At 38.6% G+C, this 22988-nt stretch overlaps 1 protein-coding gene across 1 annotated transcript in view; it reads right to left on the bottom strand.

The window, feature by feature from the left end:
- pelo (protein pelota) overlaps nucleotides 1–22988 on the bottom strand; it is a 156761-nt gene that overhangs the window by 4794 nt on the left and 128979 nt on the right. The window contains exon 8 of the mRNA XM_067141624.2: nucleotides 5608–5800. Coding sequence (XP_066997725.1) covers nucleotides 5608–5800 — 193 coding nt within the window. The remainder of the gene's footprint in view (nucleotides 1–5607; nucleotides 5801–22988) is intronic.

Genomic DNA, 22988 nt, shown 5'->3' with positions numbered 1-22988 from the left:
CAATCATGCAAATGAGTGAAGTAAAGTGGAAGGGGAAAGGAAAAAAGAAAATGAGGAAGAGATACCTACTATATTGGAATCGTGAATAAGAGGCAAGAAATGGAGTTGGTTGATAATTAAAGGAACCTCTAAGAGTATGTGGAAATGGTGGATGATAGAAGCAACAGGATTATAGAAGTTCAGATGAGAATGCAAAATGGAATGAAGGAATTTCTGTGGGCAATATGTGTTTAGAAAGATGGCAGGAAGATTACAAGATATGGCTGGGGTGAGAAAAGGACAAAGCCAGTAATTCTTTTTTTATTTTGGTCAAAAAGAGAATCATATACAGTTATTAGACATAACAGCTCTTCCAAGGAAAGCATTTGATGAAGACAAGTGAATAGTGGTAGCAAGGATGAAAGTGGTAAACAAAGGCAGAATAAAGGAGACAAGCGAGAAGAAAAAAAGTATGGATGTATGGAAGTTAAAAGATAAAGTACAGGAGCATTTTCAGGATATCCTGAAACATAACATTCCAAACAAAGAATTAGATAGCACCGAAGAGGGAGGGTCCAAGGTTAAAAGGACTCTTTGTAAGTTGTGCAGAGAACATCTGTGTCAGATTAACCACAAGTGTGAAAGAAAAGGAGATGTCATGGTGGAATGTTAAGGTGAAAAAAGCAGTGGCAGTAGAGAAAAAAGCATGGCAAGAAAGGAACAGAGACAAAAAATAAGAAAGCAAAAGGAAATATCAGGAAAGTAAGAGATATAAAAAAGTGGCAGCTGAAGAAAGCTGGGAAGGACTCTCACTAGAGATGGAAGAGGATGTAAATGGCGGAAAAAGTATGCTTTATAACGAATAAGGGGAAAGAAAGAATTCATACCAAGCTGATGAAAGAGGAGAGTAGAGAGCAATTAACACAGCCAGAAGAGATACAGAAAAGATGGAAAGAGCATTTTGACAAACTATTTAATGTGAAAAATTGTACAGAAAAGACACTGGAAGTACAGGGTGTGGACTTAAAAGTAAAAAGGGACATTACAACGTCAGAAATAGACCTAAGTCAGAAAAATGAAAATTGGAAAAGTGTCTGGGATAGATGAAATAAGCCTGGAGATGATAGAGGTAGCTGGACCTGCTGGTCTACAATGACTGAACAGATTGATAAAATGTATATGGATACAGAAATAAGTGCTAGAGGTATGGTAGAAGGGAATAATAATACCAGTGTTTAACCCATAACGCTACACATACTCTTAACCACTCCGTAGCAACACGTGAGCGTGAGAGACTCACCTCCATGAAAAATCAAAATATCAACGAATTCCCAGAATATGAAACTGAAGCTGAACTTACTAATGATAATTCAATTAAAATTACACATTTTAAAGGAACTGAAATGCCACAGGGAGGGAGAAAATAAGGGTAAGCTAAATTATAAATGTAGAATCCAAGTTTTCAAATAAAATTTATAAACAGAAACAAAATACAGAAACCGTGAACTTTGAAATGAACTTCATAAACAGGAAAAATTGCAGCAACTATTAACACTTTGAACACTGGCACATTTGTAACGTGTTAACTACTGTATACTGAGAATTTAAGACATAATTTTAGGTTTTATAACCTCAATACGTTTTGAACTAAATGAATTATTCTCTTTGCATCCTAAACTATAATGATATGTCTTAGCACTGAACTCATTTAGTTATTTGATTTTTGACAATTAAATATGATGAAATACGTAAAATGAATATTGAATTTTCACTGCTGCTAGCACACTCAATGCGGTCGTGAAAATTCAATATTCATTGACATGCCCCACAACGGGTGACTTAAACGCACTCTACAGTGTGCTAGCAGCAGTGCCAGACCTGTAGCTCAGATCCTTTCAAACAGAACAAAGATGGCCTAGGCCACCATAGCTCAATTGGTAGAGCAACCGACACGAAATCAGGAGGTTGTGGGTTAGGATCCCACTGGTGTCCGGCTGGCCATTTTTTTTCTGTACTTAACATCTCTTCAACATGTACTACATGTACGTAACACAACCTAATAGTTGAAAGTCTGTTTCGATTACAATGCGGTCGTGAAAATTCAATATTCATTGACATGCCCCACAACGGGTGACTTAAACGCACTCTACAGTGTGCTAGCAGCAGTGCCAGACCTGTAGCTCAGATCCTTTCAAAAAGATGGCCTAGGCCACCATAGCTCAATTGGTAGAGCAACCGACGCGAAATCGGGAGGTTGTGGGTTCAGATCCCACTGGTGTCCGGCTGGCCATTTTTGTTCTGTACTCAACATCTCTTCAACACGTACTACATGTACGTAACACAACCTAATAGTTGAAAGTCTGTTTCGAAATACGTAAAATTATCACGTTTTTTTCATTTTATGTTTTATTTGTTTCAAATCATGTTTGTAATGAATTATTCTTCATATTTACATTTAATTTGTTATGTTAGTATTACTATGCTTATATGAGAGAAAAATGTGATTAGTAAATGTAATTTTTTTATCGCTGAGAGAATCAAGACGCCATGATTCCAATGTAGGAACAAGTGTGAAAACGAAGTGTGTGGAACACATCCTTGCTAATCTTCAAAACAAGCATTCGTATTCTGTAAAGCAAGCGTCAGTGCTCCCATCTACATATCAGCAGTATGTGGAACTGTAATTCTATCATTCATGTTTACCAGAAGAGATGCGGACGTATTTGAGATGATGATGATGATGATGATGATGATGATGATGATGATGATGATGCTTGTTGTTTAAAGGGGCCTAACATCTAAGGTCATCGGCCTGTGGACGTATTTCCAGCATGTGATGATTTATTAGTTAAGAAAACCAAGCCTGAGCGCCGCCCGGGCACCGTATCCAGCAGTAAATGATTGAGGCGAGCAATGCTTGCTCACAGTGTTCAATGTGTTAATTTTTGAAATAATGTTAATAAACAGAGACTAAAGAGGAACAGAATTTACACTTTTCATATTCTTCGACAGTTACTGGCAGTCGTCATCTGAAAGAAAACTGCACCTATGTTATTCCTACGCTGCGCTATCATCTGAAAGCTTCTGTCAAATAAGAACTAGACCACTTTTAGTTTTCCTGCAGGCATTTCAAGCAAACCTTCCGTGAACATTCAAAGCAAATAGGATTGTTACACTTCACACACCTGTACCTGGTTTGCCGACGATTACTGAACGAAAATTTCACTTATTTTCATATATAGGAATAGTAATGATACTTTGATGAAGAATAAATGTGAATTACTAGGATAAAAATAAGTATTCACGGCCAGGAAAAAAACATCTACACGCAACTGCAGTTTGTTACCATGCCGTGATGACACGCGAGTACACCAGACTCATTACTTTATAGCCTGTTGCGACACGCGAGCCTGCGAGACTCGCTAGGTGTTAGAAATATTTCCCTTACCTTCAACGGCTGCTGTCAACCGGTGTGTCATATGCCACAGCTGCATGACAACTGACTGTAGCGAATTTACGAGGTGTTTCTGACCGCCTAGAGGCGAAGGGCAGCCAACACTTGACATGAAAGAAATCGTATGAGTCTGATACGACTCACGTGTCGCGTTATGGGTTAAGAAGGGGGACCAAAATGTATGCAATACCTATTCACACTCATATCACAAGTTACAAAAAATAACAAAGATGGAAGGACAATTAGAGGAGGAGTAGAATGGATTTAGAAATGCCAGATCAACGGTGAACCCATTTTTCGTGTGACACAGTTGATAGGACATTGGAAGTATGGCAAAGATCTAGTGATCACACTTCTCAACATAGTGAAGGTATACGATTGTGTACCCCGAGAACAGGTATGGGGAACAATGTTAGAAAAAGATGTTGGCAAAAAAAACTATGGAAGTTCTACATGCAAGGTATGGCAAATGTTTTAACTGTGTCCAAACCCAAGTTGGGAGGAAGGAATAGTTTAGGAATGTTACTGGGCTAGGACAGAGAAGCGCTGTCACCACTAAAATTTACAATGGTAATGGATGAAAATGTGAAGGAGTCAAAGGAAGAATTTGGTGAAAGAGAGATGAAGGTACATGCTATTTGTTGATATTGGGGTATGGGGAACAGACTTTTACAGAAACAACTGGATGTACTGGATGGGAAAATTGTTAAATACCACATGAAATTCAGTAAGGAGTAGAACAAGACAATGGTTATAACAAGTGGTGACTGAGTAAGGGAAGGAATCATAAATACTGGAGATCAAAACCTTGAAATTGTGAGCAGCTTCAAATACGAAGGAAGCAAACTAATGCAAAATGCACGGCTGGGTGTAATGGGCAAATGCATTTGATCAGAACATACAGAATCTAGCTCGGAAGAAGGAGGTACCGACAAAGTGCAAGGAAGTGATGTACAAGATGTACTTTTTAAAATTCCATACTCTGAAGGGGTATGGTGGGCTTCCTAGAGAGTCACGCCCTTTCTCAGACCAATGACATGTGTATCGATGATTTGAAGTGCGAAGAAGGGTCCCTATGAACGGAACTGTTCTGGCATTCGCCCTAATGAGGTGAATGGAAAGCCATGGAAAGATATTCTCAGGACAACCGATAACAAGATCAGCCCACAGACTCCCGAATGCAGAACCGTGGCCACCCTTAAGCCAAAGCCTACTCTGTTTGGCGAGATATACTATACTTCCACACTGACATATGCAGCAGGAAGTGACAAAAGGAGAGGAGGGTAAAATTCAAGCCAGTGAAATGAAATTCCTAAGAACAGTGATAGGAAAATCGAGGAGAGGCAGAGTGAGAAATTATGTCACGAAGGAAATTGGAGTAGAAAAGATGACAGAACTGAGAAGAACAGAGTAAGATGCTTTGGACATGTAAAGAGAATGGAAGAGGGAAGGATAATGTAACAGATGACTGAGGCTAAGTTTGAGGAAAAGGGGGCAAGAGGGAAACCCAGAGCAAGATGAACAGACTTCATCAAGACCAGTATAAGGAGAAGGAACCTAGAATGGAAAAGAATTATTTTAAATTATTTTTTTTATTTTTAGAATTTGCTTTACGTCATACCAACACAGATAGGCCTTATGACGACGATGGGGTAGGAAAGGTCTAAGAGTGGGAAGGAAGCGGCCATGGCCTTAATTAAGGTACAGCCCCAGAATTTGCCTGGTGTGAAAATGGGAAACCACAGAAAACCATCTTTAGAGCTGCAGACAGTGGGGTTTGAATCCACTATCTCCCGGATGCAAGCTCAAAGCTGTGCGCCCCTAACTGCACAGCCAACTCACCCAGTGGAATAGAATTACAGAAGAATGGTGTAAGGAGAAAGGAAGGTGGAGAAGTACCATAAATTCCAAAACGCAGCTGGGGCTGGATAAGAGGAAATGATTATTATGATGATGATGATGATGATGATGATGATGATGACAATGACAATTTTTCAGCAAAGAAATAAGTGCCTAACTAACAACACTACTAAGACAGTCAATTTCACATAAATCGCCATGGCTATTTAAGAGGTATTCCGAACTTATATCTTTAAAGAAATACAAGAATTAAGTCAACAAGAGTATATATTCTGAATGTTTTGAGCATACCAGTAATATTTCAGGTAACTTACCGGAATAAATTATCAGAGATCAGCAAAGTCTCTATGGCCTGAGCTTCATTAGCTGCTTCAACATGTTTTTTCCCATAAAAAGCCTTGGCAGGTTCATTTTGCAGCATAGTATAAAATGCTTCCAATGCACGAACTTCACCAGTAGCCTTAGTATCGGCCATTTTGACCAACACAGCTGGATCAGAAAGAACCTCTGCAACAGAAACAATAATATTCCATAAATATTTGTACAAACATACAATCCTTCAATACAACTCTGTAGTTCGTGCAATAAATGTTACTGAAGATTAATAGGATTAGCATGGAATGTGAGTAAGGTACAATCTGATTAGTTTTTTGTTTTTTTTACACTTGCTTTATGTCGCACCGACACAGATAGATCTTATGGCAATGATGGGATAGGAAAGGTTTAGGAATGGGAAGGAAGTGGCTGTGGCCTTAATTAAGGTTCAGCCATAGTATCTGATTAGATAAAAGCAGCGAATAAGGGAATAGGAAGAATTGCAAAAAAAAAAAACTAGTAAGTTATTTCCTTGGTCTGTACACTAGGAAGGTTTTTGCAGGTATTTTAGACAAGAGTGATTTTATGTGGAGAGTAAATTGGATGAAAACCAGTGCAGTTCCAGAGCTTGTAATTTAAAAATGCTACAAGAGGAAAAGATAGTTATGCTTATGTTTCACAGATCTAGAAGGCATATGGCAAAGCACTAAGGGAAATGATGATGACCAACCGAGGGCTCATGGGATCAAGGATAGTTTATTACAGGCAATCAAAGGCATTTATGTTGACAATCGGGCCACAGTGAGAATTGATGGTAAAACGAGTTCCTGGTTAACATGGCTGTAATCCTTCACCCTTGCTGTTCATAGTTTACAAGGATCATTTGCTGATAGGTGTAAAATAGCAAGGAGGGACTCAGCTGGGTGGAAATTCAGTAAGCAGCTTGCCCTATGCTGAGAGTTTGGTCTTAACGGCAGACTCTGCTGAAAGCCTCCAAGCCAAGAGTTTGAAAAGAAGTGCAGCAAGTACAGTATAATATAAAAATTAGCATTTACAGGACTAAAGTTATGTTAGCTGGGAAGAAACTTATGAGTAATGAATGTCAGATAAATAATCAGAAACAGGAACAGAAACAAGTACTTTGGTTGTGTATTCTCTCAGGATGGCAGTATAGAAAGTGAAATTGGATCAAAGCTAAGGCTAGTCAACTGTATTCGGTAATAAAGAAGAGAGCTCTCGTACAAAATTATGTTTACATCACTCCGCTTTCAGGCATACTTTGCTGTATGGAAACGAAACCTTCGTAGATCTAAGTAAGACCTTATTCACAGGCTGAAGTAACAAACATGAAAATTAACAAGAATGATTGTTGGTACCAAGAGTTGGGAAGAACAGGCAAGTACTGGTGATGAGGAGATGAAGGCTAAGAATACACTCCATGGATGAAGCTGTGCATAAGAACGAGCTGTAGTGGTAGAGTGAATGAGGTGAACGAAGGAGAACAGGTTGCTTTGGACAAGCTTGGACTCTGCCACGGAGGGTAAAAGGAGCAGCAGATAACTAAGGCTACAATGATTGTCAATCAGTTAAAGATTAGAGCTGTGGAACCAAACAACGGCATATAGCTAGTAGCAAATAGAGGATTATGGAGGTGCTTAGTTAATTCATGAAGGCTTGCAGACCGTATGAGCATAAAAGTCTGAGTCGATAATGAAGATGTAGTTGTAGCTTCACACAGCTGTTTATATCCTGGTCATAGCCACAGGACACCCAGGTTTATGTGGAATCCGAACCAAAAGACATGACTTTTCATTTCAAAATTCCTACATACTGGCTGAGATTTGAACAATGGCTGTTTTGCTGGGAAGTTCGTGCTTACACCACTCAGCTATCATGCTACACATGTTTGTATGCATGTAGTTATAAACAAATGAAAGAGGCAAGCAAATTTACTAATGGATCTACTTTAACACCCACTGAATTGGGCAGGTTCAGTGTTAATTCAATTGAATACTAATCACATAATATTGCCAACCAGGTTCCACTGCTGCATGAGGTGAATGAGAGATATCAAAGATTCATTCTCTTCATAAGAAAATTATGTACTTCCTCTGTACTATAATAATTGTCCAGCATGTTTAAATGGCATTACAGTAATTACAAAGGGGTAGATGGGATGCACATACACGAAGAAAAGCACAGTAGTTCAGTGCACAAGATTGGGCAGAGCAATAACATGACCTTATCACGATGAGCAACACACACCGTCCAGAAGATTACCAGAAGCGGGTGATGGTTTTCAACACACTGGTGTGGCACTGTATGCAAACACATAATAGTGAATGCATCCTACTTTGCGAGATATCACAAGAGATTGATTGCCAGCGCACCTAGCGGTCGGGCTTTGCATTAGGAAGATGGTACGTAGTAGTGATACCCATCAGCTGGTGTTGTGTACAATTTTTTTCTTGGATTTGCGTTAAGATGAAGCTTTTCGTGAAAATGTCATTTATCCGCAGACAAAAAGTTTTTGAAATTACAAACAGACCAGCATTGAACCATGTCTTGCAACGTTTGTGCTGTTTTTGGCTGCAGTGACTTTGAACTTGTGAAGTTATCAATTTTTTAAAAAATGCTTTCCTCCAAACAAAACAACGTAAGTGTAAGTAAATTCCGTTATTATAAAATATTAGTGTACACAGTCTGGCTCCATGGCCAAATGGTAAGCGTGCTGGCCTTCGGTAAAAGGGTTCCCGGGTTCGATTACCGGCAGGGTCGGGAATTTTAACCATAACTGGTTAATTTAACTGGCATGGGGGCTGGGTGTATGTGTTGTCTTCATCATCATATCATCCTCATCACGACGCGCAGGTCGCCTACAGGTGTCAAATTGAAAAAAAGACCTGCACCTGGCGAGCCGAACATGTCCTTGGACACTCCCGGCACTAAAAGCCATATGCCATTTCATTTATTGTTGTAGTGTAAATGTATGTAATATTTAGCTTTTATCTCATGTACATACGAGTAGATCACTGCTTTTTGCCATAATTGTTGTTTCCGTTGTTTTATTATGTATTGTGTTCTGTTTATGCAATGGCTTCTATTTTTCAGTTTGTATTTTACTTTTTTTCATTGAGTTTTTCCTCTTTCTTTCTACTATTATGCTCCAGACTTCTTTTATTTGTTCAGCAGGTCGCCTACAGGCGTCAAATAAAAAAGACCTGCACCTGGCGAGCCGAACATGTCCTTGGACACTCCCGGCACTAAAAGCCATATGCCATTTAATTTTTCATTTCAGTGTACACAACACATTATGTTTAACATTTGGTTGTACAAAAATATTTTTAACTTAGCTACATACATACATACATACATACATACATACATACATACATACATCATTATAGACCATGATGCCTCTCAGCGTTCAGTCTGCAAGCCTCTGTGAATTTACTGAACATTGCCACAATCCTCTATTTGCAACTAGTGCTGTGGCCTTGTTTGGTTCTATACCTCTTATCTTTAAATTGTTAGAAACTGAGTCTAACCATCGTTATCTTGGTCTCCCTCAGTATCTCTTACCCTCCATAACAGAGTCCATTATTTTGCTAGGTAACGTATCCTCATCCATTTACCTCACATGACCCCACCACCGAAGCAGGTTTATGTGTACAGCTTCATCCATCGAGTTAATTCCTAACTTAGCCTTTATCACCTCATTCCAAGCACCCTCCTGCCATTGTTCCCACCTGTTTGTACCAGCAATCATTCTCACTACATTCATGTCTGTTACTTCTAACTTATGAAAAGGCAACTACACTGCATTTCTGAGAGAGAAGTACGAAAACACAGAACAAGTGGATGAAATTCTAGCATTTTTAATGCCTGTATGTACAAGATAGAATTTCTGGTTTAAGGCTGCAATATACTGAGTGGTTCACCAGCTCCTTATTTTTTCAGAGACAGGACACCCAAATAATGCGTATAACCTAAAGACACTTATAATTTAGTTTTATGAACACCAAATAACTTGAAATTTCTCCTTATGGTCAATAAGGCTCTCCTCTATTTGTGTCTCATCACTGTAAAGTGACCCACGGACCTACCAAAGGAAAAACACTTATTGCACAATTCCGCACCAAATATTAAGGACTATTCTGCAAACATTTGATTTATTGCATCTTGAAATAACACAGGTACTCATAATATGATCAAATGAATAGGTTAAGCCACGTGATCTGTAACGCAAGAAAGTTAAATGAACACTGTAAAACTTCAATGAAGACTTTGACACGTATGTTAACTTTTGAGGTGGAATGGCCGTCCGTACGTAAGTACTAAACCTCTAGCAAGCATCATGTAAGTTTACTTTGTGGCTGAATCGGTTGAGGGCTGGAACAGAAGATGTGAGAGTATCGGCAGCATAGTAGTTCGAATCCAGCATAAGGCAAATTTTTTGAATGGCAGAGGAGCTCCATTTTAGCAGGGATACAATAATAATGAATATCTTTTTTGCTATAGGTTTTAAGGGGTGCGCTCTGATTTGGTGTCTTTCCCCTAAGGATAGGCAGGGGACGGACTGGGAAGAAAGTCGGCTGTGGTCATTTATTAAGGTACCATCCTGGCATTCACCTGGTGGTGAGAATGGGAAACTGAGGAAAACCGTTTTCAGGACAGCCAACATGGGAATCGAATCCACAACCTACCGAATCCAACGCATGCAAATAATAATCCAAACCTACGAGGTCGCATCACAGCACTTATTAATTTCCTCTCGATGTTTACCTATGAAGAGTACGTTGAATTGTTGCTAATTTGTGGAGAAAGTGCGGTCAAATTAAAAGGTATGCCACGTGCTCCGTAATGGTAAAAGTTAAATGAAAGTGGTCAACATTTCAAACACTAATTGTTACTCTGAATATGCACGGTACCCTTCTTTCTACCTACACACCATCACGTCGTAGTCCAACCTAGTTACAGACCATCGGATAAAAACAGTTCTTTTCAGGATCAAATAAAACTGGTTACAGACCATCGGATAAAAACAGTTCTTTTCAGGATCAAATAAAACTTAACTCTTTGGAACAGGATGATATGCAGCCATATTACAGTCACTGTAAACAGCGTTAATTGAAAAGAAAGAAAGAAAGGAAAAAAAAAGAAGTACCAGCCTGTGATTCGAACCTACTTCCACACAGCTTGGCTGATGCAACAGCAGTGACGCGTGCTTTAGCCACCCTAGCTACCGCAAGACTCTGTGCATTGCTAGCATGTTGTAGTCCTTATAGACACTTCCTGTCCAGACCTAAGATACTGTTATTCGCAGCTGGATCGTTTTCCGCATTCATTATAGTTTAAGTATTAGAAATAACACTGTCGCTAATGATTTCTACCATATTCGCGAGCATTATATAAACGGTATGGTTGTACTAAGGCCATAAAGAAGCAGGTACTAACGTTTTTTGGACGACTATGATATACGCGTTAATTTGGTTACCTACCTCCGAAAAAATAAGGGGCTGGTGAACCACCCAGTATATGGCCACACATGTGGAAGACCTGTTAGCATTTTTCAAAACACTGGATGATTCAAATTCTGGGGTCTAACTTTTCCAAAAAGCATCGACTTCAACAATATAAATTATAAAATTACAAACAGTGTATGTTTCTGTTTTTGACGCCTCTCTTATGGACATGCTTGATTTCTTAGAGGGAAGCTAATGACCTTGAGGTAAAACTCAAGCTATCAGGCGATAGAGGATTATTCAACCACACCATCCTCCAGAACTTAGAACAGCTTCCTCAAAAGATGCAGATAATGGTTAAGTTCAACCTTACGTGTGTTGCCCAGTCAGCTCTAGTAAAAGTCAGAACTTTAAGGACCACGGATCCAGCCAGGAAGAATGTACAATCTATTGGGTCATTGTTTGATCCTCAGCATGCACTTAAGAACCTATCTTCTTCAGAAGAACTGCTCCAGTTTAAGAATAATGCCCCATTTCTTAAGAGGATGGAGTCTCAACAGTTTTTAGAGGCTCACAGCATTTACCTGATGGCCATCAAGAACCAAATGCGTCAAGAAGATTATGTGAATGCGAATGTTCCACAGATCCTCATGGGATTAAGGGTTGCTCACAGAGACTATACAACTGCTGCATTAAAATGTGTGTGGTACCCATGTTTAAATGTAGATTCTGAAAAGCCACTTTCAAAATACAATCTCATAGTAAGCGACAGGAGGCGACGATTGACAGCTGCAAATGCTGAGACAATGACCATGATTTACTTTCAATGATTTCACCTCAATATTTCGATAACTGACAAAGGTAACTTGTATTCATTTAAAATGTGTTTTACGATACGCTGCATGGAGCTGAATGTAAATTAAAAATGACTTCCATATGCATATTTAACTGTTTACCTACTACTTTTTTTACTTAATGTTTTATTAATTTTATAAGTTTTTAAATGCAATAATTGTACAAACCTGATTGCATTCCAAAATTTAAGTTTTTGCCATAAAAAATAATAAAAACACAAAACACCACCTTTTGAATGTTAAATCAACAAATCATTAAGAAAATAAAAAACTTTTTAACACCTCTAATTATGAGTTCACCTGAATTACCCAAAACACTACTCATTTCCTTTTCCCCTCCCTTCCTAAGATTCTTTATTACTCTCCAGAAACGTTTCTCTGCTGCTTGACCTAGTCTTTCCAGGTTATTAGTTACCAAAATATTCCCAAGACCTCTTTTTGGATTCAACAACTATTTGTTTCGCTCCATTTCTTTCACCTATATCAGACCTTGCATCAGCCCTTGTTTGGAGCCATATGTCTTCTTTTTTACATTCACTTCATCATTCCACCATGATAACTTTTTCCAATCTGTACACACAGTTGCTCCCAGGCATTCTCTTGCTGCTACTTCTACAGCATCCCTGTATGCCACTCATTCTTTTTCTATATACTGGACCTGCTTAGAGGCCATTGTTTGGAACTCCTCACTAAACATATCCATGTACTTCTAATTTCCTCATCCTGGAGATTTTCTACCCTTATTTGTCTGCAGACAGATTTCATTTTCTCTATCCTTGGCCTAGAGTTTCTTAGTTCACTACAGATCATTGAAAAATCACTGGAAAACCTGTACATTCCTAACATATTTTCTGGTTTCAAAGTCGGTATATAGTCTATTATGGATCTGGTGCCCCTACCCTCCCATGTGTAGTGGGAAGGTAGGGGAGTAACGGAGTCCCACTCCCATTTGACAGGCGAGAGACTCCTTGGAAACAACTTGGCAAACGAAATGGAATTCGATGGGGAGCTATCAATATTAATGGGGCTTATGGAAGAGAGAGAGTAGAACTGGCTGAGTCAGCAAAGAGGATGCATCTGGATGTGCTAGGAGTAAATGATATTCGGGTAAGTGGATATAATGAGGAAGAGATACTTGGCGAACGGTGCCATGCTTGAAGAATATATTCGTAACTGCTAAACCCATACTAGCACACAAGTCCAGCAAACGCTTCCCATTCCTGTCAGCTTCCATATCTTCCCCACATTTACCAATCACCCTTTCGTATCCTTCAGTTCTATTTCCAACTCTCGCATTGGCACTATCCTATCCTTGCTGTTGACCCTGAATATTATGTCATTCAATGCCTCGTAAAACTTGTCAACTTCATCCTCCTCTGCACCCTCACATGGTGAATACACTGAGACAATTCCCATCCTAATTCCTCCAACTGCCAAATCTACCCACATTATTCGCTCATTTATGTGCCTAACAGAAACTGTGTTGCGTGCAACAGTATTCCTGTTGAAAAGCTCTGCCCCACACTCTGCCCTTCCCTTTTTAGCACCTGTCAAGTACACTTTATAATCTCCTCTTTCTTCCTAGTTATCTCCTCTTACCAGGAGAGTTGGCCATGCGGTTAGGGACGCACAGCTGTGAAATTGCATCTGGGAGTAGTGGGTTCGAACCCCAGGCCTGAAGATGGTTTTCCGTGGTCTCCCATTTTCACACCAGGCAAATGCTGGGGCTGTACCTTAATTAAGGCCATGGACGCTTTCTTCCCACTCTTAGACCTCTTCTGTCCCCTCGTCGCCATAATACTTATCTGTGTCGGTGCGACGTAAAACAAATAGCATTATCTCCTCTTACCCAAATATCACTCCTAGCACATCCAGATGCATCCTCTTTGCTGACTCGGCCAGTTCTACTTTCTTTCTTCTATAAGCCCCATTAATATTGATAGATCCCCATCGAATTCCATTTCATTCGCCAAGTTGTTTCCAAGGAGTCCCTCACCTCTCAAATGGGAGTGGGACTCCGTTACTCCCATAGGTCCGACGCTTGCTTAAAATGTTCTGAGCTTGGTAAATTCTGTGATGCAGGTTGCTACCCTTATTTACATATAGTCCAAGTGAGGATTACTACTCTAACGTGTTAGGGACCACCGGTGGATTGTATAGTCCTAGCCACCTGAGCATAAGGAGGGCCATGACTCGATAATATGTCTGAAATGCCCACTCCCATTCCATAGCAACTGATATTCCAATTTTAAGACGACATACTAGGTCACTCAGCCATTGGCCATGGTTCATGAACTAGGATGTGACTACAATAACCCACACCATGAATCATTTTATCTTAGATTTATCTTAACCATTTACCTTAGATTATTTATATAAACTGGATGTAGACAACGGCCTACAAATTGGAATAATAAATAATGTTACTGATTTTATGACCCACTAACTACCGTCGAACCTCGATATCTCGAACCTCCACTACTCAAATTTTCAGTATCTCAAAGTAACTTAAATTTCCCGGTCATTTGTCCTATTCTTCACGTGTATTTATTTCTCTATCACTCAAAATTTGGTTACGTGAATTTCTCGAAGCAAATATTTCCTGCCTTGAAGCAACATTAACTGTGCAATATGACATTTGTGGTTCGTGAGGAACAGTGAACAGGTAAAGAAATAGTTACAATGATGCTGGGAGCTAATATGACGGAAATAGAAAAACTTAAACTTCTAGTGATAGGAAAATCGGTGAAGCTTCGCTGTTTCTCGGGTGCAAATTAATTACCAGTCACGTACGAAAGCAATCCCCGAAGTTGCAGATGACAAACTCCATTTACGAATCTCGGCTGTGTGGTATTGACGAGAAGTTTCAACGTGAAGGAAGGAAGAGTTAACAGTAACAAACAGAGGAGACTAACGGATGTTTTCCAAAGGTGTTAATGGAGGTATGTTTCTTGTTTCACTACTGTATGTACTGCATCCTGCCTTCCAAAAGTTACTATAATAAGGGTTATAATCGAATTGATGCTGTAAAATAGTGTTTGTATATTTTTAAATACTGTTAAAAATAATATATTCAGTATAAGCCTGTAGATACACCTGATTCAGTTTTGTGCTATACGTGCTCAAAACTGGCATGCTCTATATCAGAGGTTTCCAATTAGTTAGGGCTCGAGGGCCATGTTGGAAACCTTAGGTATGATCGCGGGCCGCACTTTAATAATAGGCCAATTTTCGTAAAATTCTACAAATAGAACAGAGGTACTAGCATGAAATAATGTTCATAGTTCAATTGAAATGCAGGTCTGATTATTGTAATTGCTTAAAACACTATTGTACATCAGCATAAAGGAGTGAAATAAAAAATTAACACTATTATACCCAGGACAATTGGATTCTGAAGAAGACCACGCAATAATGATAGTTCATTTGAAATAATATTTGACGAATGATAAAATATAAAATATGCCTTAAGAATAACTGAAATTAATAACGTAGTCAAAACAAAACTTAGAGAAGGACAATTTAGTGGGAGTAGTGTTGTCGATCAGCTGAATCTACCTCCTGCTCTGTTGCTGCTAATCTCAAAAGATGCAGCAAGGAAGAATCCGAAAGTCGACTTCTGTATTGATTTGTAATGAATTTCATAGAAGGAAAAACACTTTCACATATGTACGTGCTCCCAAACATTGAAGTCATTTTTTGTCCAAATTGTCTTAACTTTGGGTATTTTTCGCCGTTTAGCAGTTTAAAAAAATATGATCCCCTTTCTTGTCTCTTCTGTACAAACGTATCGGCTTGTAGAGTGCACAGCTCAAGTTGTAGTTTTCGTTCTTGTTCCTCGATTGCAGCACCAAGAGGATTCATGTAAAGTTGTATACTGCTTTTCAGAATTTCAGTTTCCTTGAATAATGTGTTGAATTTTTCAATAATCTCTTGAATGTGTGAAATGAAATCTGAAAAATGTATGGTTTCTTGGTCCTTCTCTGCCGCTAATTGTAGACTGCAGGGGAAATGAGTCAACTCATTGTTTTCTAAAAAACATTTGAAAATTTTCAATTTGTTTCGAAATCCACTAACAGTTCCCACCATATCTAACACCTCGTGGTTTCTTCCTTGAAGATTCAGGTTGAAGGTGTTAAGGTGATTTGTCATGTCTGTTAAGAAAGCTAACTGCTTTAAAAACTCTGCACTTTGAATTTTCTCTTATAGTTCTGAGGTATCTGACAAGGCATACTTATTAATCAATTCGGGGATTTCCTTGCGAATTGCAACAAAACGTTTAAGGTACTTCCCTGCACTCTGCCACCTTACATGGTTGTACAGCAGCAAGTCTCCATATCCTGCGTCAATTTCCAGCAGAAACTGTTTGAATTTTCTATGCAAAGGGCTCGATTTCCAACTCTTAACATATTAATAATTTGTAACCACAAGTTCAAAAACTTCCGTTTTCTCAATTAATTTCCCACAAAATGCTCCCTGGTGAATGAGACAGTGGATCATTGGACATGTTATGCCATTTTCTTTTAGCAATCCCGTCAGATATACATGCAAGTGAAAATGATACATACTAAAATAGCCTATATGCTCTCGCAAGAATGAGGGTTTTACAATTTTAAAATTAATAAAATAATCTATTCAGTACAAATGAATACATAAAAACAGGAAATAATATTAAATAATGAATTACACCTGACTTGAGATAATTTTTTGAAGGAGCTATGAAATATTTTTGGTACATTTTCTTCAAATTCCTTAAAAATATATATAATTTTTCTAAAGCTTTCGCGGGCCGCACAATACGGCTTCGTGGGCCGCCTTTTGGAAACCGCTGCTCTCTATCTTGAAATTTCGACAACTCGAAATAAAATTTAGCTCCCGAGGTGATTCAAGATATTGAGATTACACTGGACTTTTACTGTTTTCAGAGGTGCCAGGGTGCCAGAATTTGGTCCCACGGGAGTTTGTTAATGTGCCAATAAATCTATGTATATGAGACTGACATATTTGAGCACCTTCAAATACCAATGGACTGAGCCAGGATCAAACCAGTCAAGTTGTTGGGCTCAGGCAACCAGCGCTTTACAATCTGAGCTACTCAGTCCAGCTACAAGTTGCACTCGTAGGTTGTATGTTAGATATGTTGCTTTCTTTTGTTGTAAGTTTTTAGTTCTACAGTCTGATTTACTATATCTTCAGTAATTAATCCGGTACAGGGAAGTAATCATATCCCTGTAAATAATGTTCAGCAATGGGCAGATTAATATGTATGCAGCTGAATATGTGCAGAATTGCCTCATGAGGAATGTAAAAACAGACTGGTAGACTTTGATGGAATCATTTATCATACGGCCTTTAGTGACGAGAGAGTCTGAGGGCAAGTTTGGCTCACCTGGTGAGCTCGTGTAAGGCAGACACTCCAATGAGGGTGGGTGCCATTTTACGTGTATAGAGGATTGTACTGTGTGTGCATTGCAGGAATTTGGAGGACGGAACAAACCTCCAGTCCCTGAGCCGGTGAAATAAATATTTAAGGTTAAGATCTCTGACCCGGCCAGGAATGGAATCCGGGGCCCTCCAAACCGAAGGAGACTATGCTCACCATTCAACCAAAGAGCCAAAATGAGTGATGAATTGAACGTTGTGCATGTTGCCCTGAAGCAGTATGAAAATACTGCATTCCTTTTTCACAATGAGTCTGCTTATATGAAGTATAACAGAATTAATAATCTGTTTACTATATTTCTGAGAGCAGACTGAGCCTCCATGTCTCAGGCGGCAGTGTGCCGGCCTCTCACCACTGGACACTGTGGTTCAAATCCCGGTCACACCATGTGAGATTTGTGCTGGACAAAGTGGAGGTGGGACAGGTTTTCCTCCGGGTACTTCGGTTTTCCCTGTCATCTTTCATTTGAGCAACACTCTCCATTAACATTTCATTTCATCTGTCAGCTATTTATCACTGCCCCAGAGGAGTGCGAGAGGCTTTGGCAGCCGGCACAATTCCTATCCTCGCTGATAGATGGGTGCTTCATTTATTCCATTCCTGACCCGGTCAAATGACTGGAAACAGGCTGTGGATTTTCATTTCTTAGCGTAGATTCTGTGTGAAGTTAAGACTAAAGAATCCGTAAATTGTGGCGTGTTACTCTCTCATGTGTGTGAAAGTTGTAGATATGTGTTTACTGGCAAAAAACTCAATATTTTAATAAAATATTATTTGAATGATGAAAATAAAAAAAGAACGGGAATCGAGGAAGTAACATTAAAGCAATGAAGATCATGCATATGCAAATAACTGCATTGGAAAATTCAGCTCAGTGATGACTGTCAGGGCTATATATATATTGAACCCGACAAATTTGGTGACCGATTAACACTTACTTGTGAGCCAGCATAAATCATTTGATTTAGTGTGAAGGGGTTAGCATTTATTAACATCAAGTCTTCCCAGCGTATAACAAGCTGTTGGACGACTTCCGGCAGAGCTAAGTATTGATCAGCGTGCCAATTTTCGATCGAACTAACCTGTTAGTCACATGATAAACTGGATTGTCGAGGCAAGGCACTGCGTGTGTGCACAGCTGAGCCCTGCCAATACGTCTAGAATAATCCGAGCCAATTAAAGTGGCCCAGTGAACCAATGACCTGTCAAGCCAGAGGTTATAAAACATTTTGCAGATATTAAATCATTCTCTTACTTCCTACATTCTTACATTCTTACACTCTTGTACGCTTACGCTCTGAAGTTCTGCTATTATATTCCTACTAGGCATTGAGCAGATTACATACTCGTACGATTGCTTACTGGGCTGTATCTTGCTAAATTCAACGAGGACATTGTTACATTTTTCAACATGAACATTAACTTACTTTACAATTACCTTTCAACTATGTGGAGGAGACAGCAATTCAACAAGAATCGTCACCTCTTCAATATGCACTTCACCACATCAAGAGGAACATCAAGATCATTGTGGGACATCAACTTCCTGCCAGCATGAAGTACTAAACGTGCGAAGCACCTCTAAAATCGAGAGGATGGACGTGATGGACATGCTGATATAATGGAGGCATTGATCGAGAATCAAACTCCATCGTAAAAATTAAGTACCATTTTGAAACTTTTTTGTTCCATCTATGTAGAAACTAGATTATCTCTCTTCTTTAATTAGTATTTTTGCTAAATTTTGTCATATTTACTAACATTTCACACTTCCTATTCTTGAGGTAATGGTAGACTAGTTACATGTATGATTGCGTTTTAACATTCTATTGGTGTAGTTAGACGTAGTTAGTCTTCGGAATATTTTCCAAGGTATGCCTAACCTTAATTGAAGCTTAAAATAATTGACCATTCACTTAACATTGAATTCAACCAGTAATTGTGATATTTTGGGATCATGAGATTGAATGGAGTGTTGTTCCATTGCATTAGATTGACTTAAGATTCGTCTATGTATTATTCGAGACTTTAGCAAGACTATGTAATCTGAATTCCAGATCCATTTCGCGTTAAATGATAGATTTAATAATCATTAATTATAATAATAAAATTCCAATTAAAAGATCGGGTTAAAAGACTAAATTAAAGGTCGTAAGCATAAATGGCAACTGAGTATATTTGCAAATGAGGTCATTGAGCTCTTAATGTTGAATTTGCCTGGAACATTGGTGGATCCTGCAGGATTAAATTACAGTTGTTTAGAAGCATGTGTCTTGGGAACACTGTTCTGATATTAATCTGGAACTCGCTTGAGTGTCAGTTTGAAGTGAGAATAATAATAAATTAATTAAAGCTTACTGACTAAGCGTTTGTCAATTTGAGTCATTACCCAACCTGATGGTAGTGATTATTTTCCTATCACATTCTAGAGTTGCATCTAATTCAGATAGATCGCCGTTTAAATATTATTGTTACATTCTTTCAAGTGATTACCTTAATTCAATCGTGTGTCACACACATTGCTGAGTATGTTCATGGACTTAAAGCTATCTATTCGATTTATGTAACCCCAATTAGGACTTAAAAATCATTAAGTAATAATAACACAACTAGGATTCAATTGTAAATAATGTATATATAAAATTTTTCGTGTATCCTCAGTGTGAAAGAATGAATGAGTGGTGTAGATAGTTATATTTTCATATATGAATTTTGTGCATTGTGTTATGGTCTGATCATACGTTCACCGTGATGATCTAGACTATTCCAGCAATGTACTGGTCAGATTCTTGTTGTGGAAGTGTTTATTTCAACATTTATCACCGTTAAATCATTCCAGTGATAGGATTTAAAGCCAATGAATTTAAATATAAGATGAGAGATAATTTTGTTTCAATTATAAAGGCAATGATTTAACCATGTAAAAGCTGACTATCTGGAAATTTAAGTAGACTTATCCAATTTAATTAGTAAAGATGTTTAATTTAAAATAAATCATTTGAAGTCAACATCAGGTTATTAGACGAAAATGTACGCAGTCAAGAATAACGTTTTGAATTGTAGTAGCGAATAATCCACGAATACGGATATTATCCTAAAATTATCAGTGACTTAAGGTCCGATCATTGTCCGGCCCCGCTGTGTAGGGAGCAACGCACCTCCCTGTCAACCGGCGGCCCCGCACTGGATTCCCGGCTGGGTCAAGGGTTTTTAATTGTAAATGATCAACATCCATGGCCTGGGGACTGGGTGTTTGTGTCGTCCTTAATGTTCCTTTTCTCACATTCAACACTCTACACTTCCTCCATTCCAATTACACGCAGGTTCATATCACATGGTGCAAGTAGGGACAAAAGATCTCTATAGGTCCATGCCCCAAACAAATAGCATTTAAAAACAAAACAAAAGTGAGATAATGACTTATCTTCAACTAGGCAGTTGGCTAATTACCAATGTTAAATAATTTCTTAATTATTGGAGTCACGGCATAACTTGCCAGAAGTGTGTTGACTGATGAATGAAGCTAACAGTTACCTAGATTTGAGCAGTAATGGGAATAATTAATAAAAGAATTTAAGCAAGATATTCACCACGTGGTTAACTGAAAGTCTGAATTAATTTGTACACGTGAGAAAATAGAGTGAAAATTTTTGGTAAGAAATGGTTATGTCAGGACAACGTTTCCTCAACTATTCGATTTTTGGAGGCAGTGGAGGCCTAATTTTGATTGTTATTTTTCCAGCAGATAATTTATTACCTACGGAACTGAGGAACAATTCCAGATCAAATGTACAGTCAGATCAAATACTGTCTATGTGAAATGTTAAATTTTGGAGTCTACACAAATGTTTTGTAATTACATTTTAAAGACTAGCTGATGAACTCGTGCTTCGCTATGGGACCCTGAGAAAGACTATCTTTGTGGTTTTCCTAACTGATGTCAATTTGTTCCATTACAAAAATGTCAGTAGGAATGTAGCCATTAAAAGCAATGTTATCATATAAAATACACCATCAAATGAAAAACCGCACATATTCTCACTTTTAACGAACAGTACTACGGTGCCGATCTAATAGTCCAAAGTTTCAGAGCTGAAATGACCAGGCCACAGACAGCTGAGAACACTCCTCTGCCATTATTCCATTAAATATGCACACTGCTCATTCCAATCAGTGCCTCACAGTAGGGATTGAATAGCTCCAATGCTATGATGAACCTGTTTGTTACATACCAGTAGTATCAGAAAATGTATGAACCAGAGGAATGGCATGCTAAAGAAGAAATTTATCTAACTCCCCAGCTACTTGTAGCCAACATTCAGGCAGGCTGTTATACTCGGTACGAACGGGCAAGTTGGCCATGCAGTTAGGGGTGCGCAGCTGTGAGCTTGCATCCAGGAGGTAGTGGGTGCGAACCCCACTGTCGACAACCCTGAAGATGGTTTTGGTGGTCTCCAATATTCACACCAGGCAAGTGCTGGGGCTGTACCTTAATTAGGCCAGGGCCACTTCCTTTCCACTCCTAACCCTTTCCTATCCCATCGTCGCCGTAAGACCTATTTGTGTTGGTGCAACGTAGAGCAATTTTAAAAAAATACTCTGTATACAGCAGTAATCCCATCCATCGGAGATGAGTGGCAACAGAGACACAAAGCACATCACAACAAACAATGGTCAACGTAATGTTATTGTTGATCAATGTTATGAGCCTTCTGTATTGTAGGCCTTCACATTTAGTTTTCTTTCGACTCTGTGATATTAGGGCGTCTTACAATATTATTTATAGCATAGAATGGAGTTCCTTATTACCCGACTTTACATACTGATTTTCATTAAATTCTGTTTATCCATTTTCTCGGGACTCAACGCTGATATGGACCCAACAACAAAAATTCAAATTCATGAAAATCTCTGTTATCATAGCCGGTATGGTAAAAATGTTTAAGACATAAATAATCGGAAATTTTATACTATATAACTTCAATTATGTAGTATTTGTTGATAGGACCACTAATAATACAAATATTTGAGGATTAGATTTTAGGCCTTCCCCTAAACTACCATTTCACTCATCGTGAATAACATTATTTATGGCCTAGATTGTAGCAAATTATTCCCTGACTTTGCATACCGATTTTCATTAAGATAGGACCATTAATAACAAATAATTGAGAATTATTTTTTAGGCCTTCCCCTTAAAATGCCATGTCTCTCAGCGTGAATAAGATTGATTATAGCTTAGATTGTAGCGGATTATTCCCGGACTTTACATACCGATTTTCATTAAATTCTCTTCAGCAGTTTTCTCGTGGTGCGTGTACATACATACATACATACAGACAGACAGAAATTACGGAAAATTAAAAAGTATATTTCCCTGTTACTATGAGCACGACCGATACAGAAATACCATTGTTTTTTAATTCAGAGCAATGTACAGACAAAACTCTTATTTTATATATATAGATTGCAGCAAACATGCAATAGAAAGTTATTTACTCCCAAGATCATGTTTCTGGTTGGTTTAGCCCGGCCCCATTGGGATAATGATTTCCGTCAGTGGTTTGATGGGAAATTAGGCATTTGGCCATTTGTCAAGAAGGAGCCTGCCAAGAGAA

This window comes from Anabrus simplex, chromosome 2 (assembly GCF_040414725.1).
Source record: "Anabrus simplex isolate iqAnaSimp1 chromosome 2, ASM4041472v1, whole genome shotgun sequence".
NCBI lineage: Eukaryota > Metazoa > Arthropoda > Insecta > Orthoptera > Tettigoniidae > Anabrus > Anabrus simplex.
The sequence above is the reverse complement of the archived record's forward strand: the minus strand, read 5'-3'. Positions and strand labels throughout refer to the sequence as shown.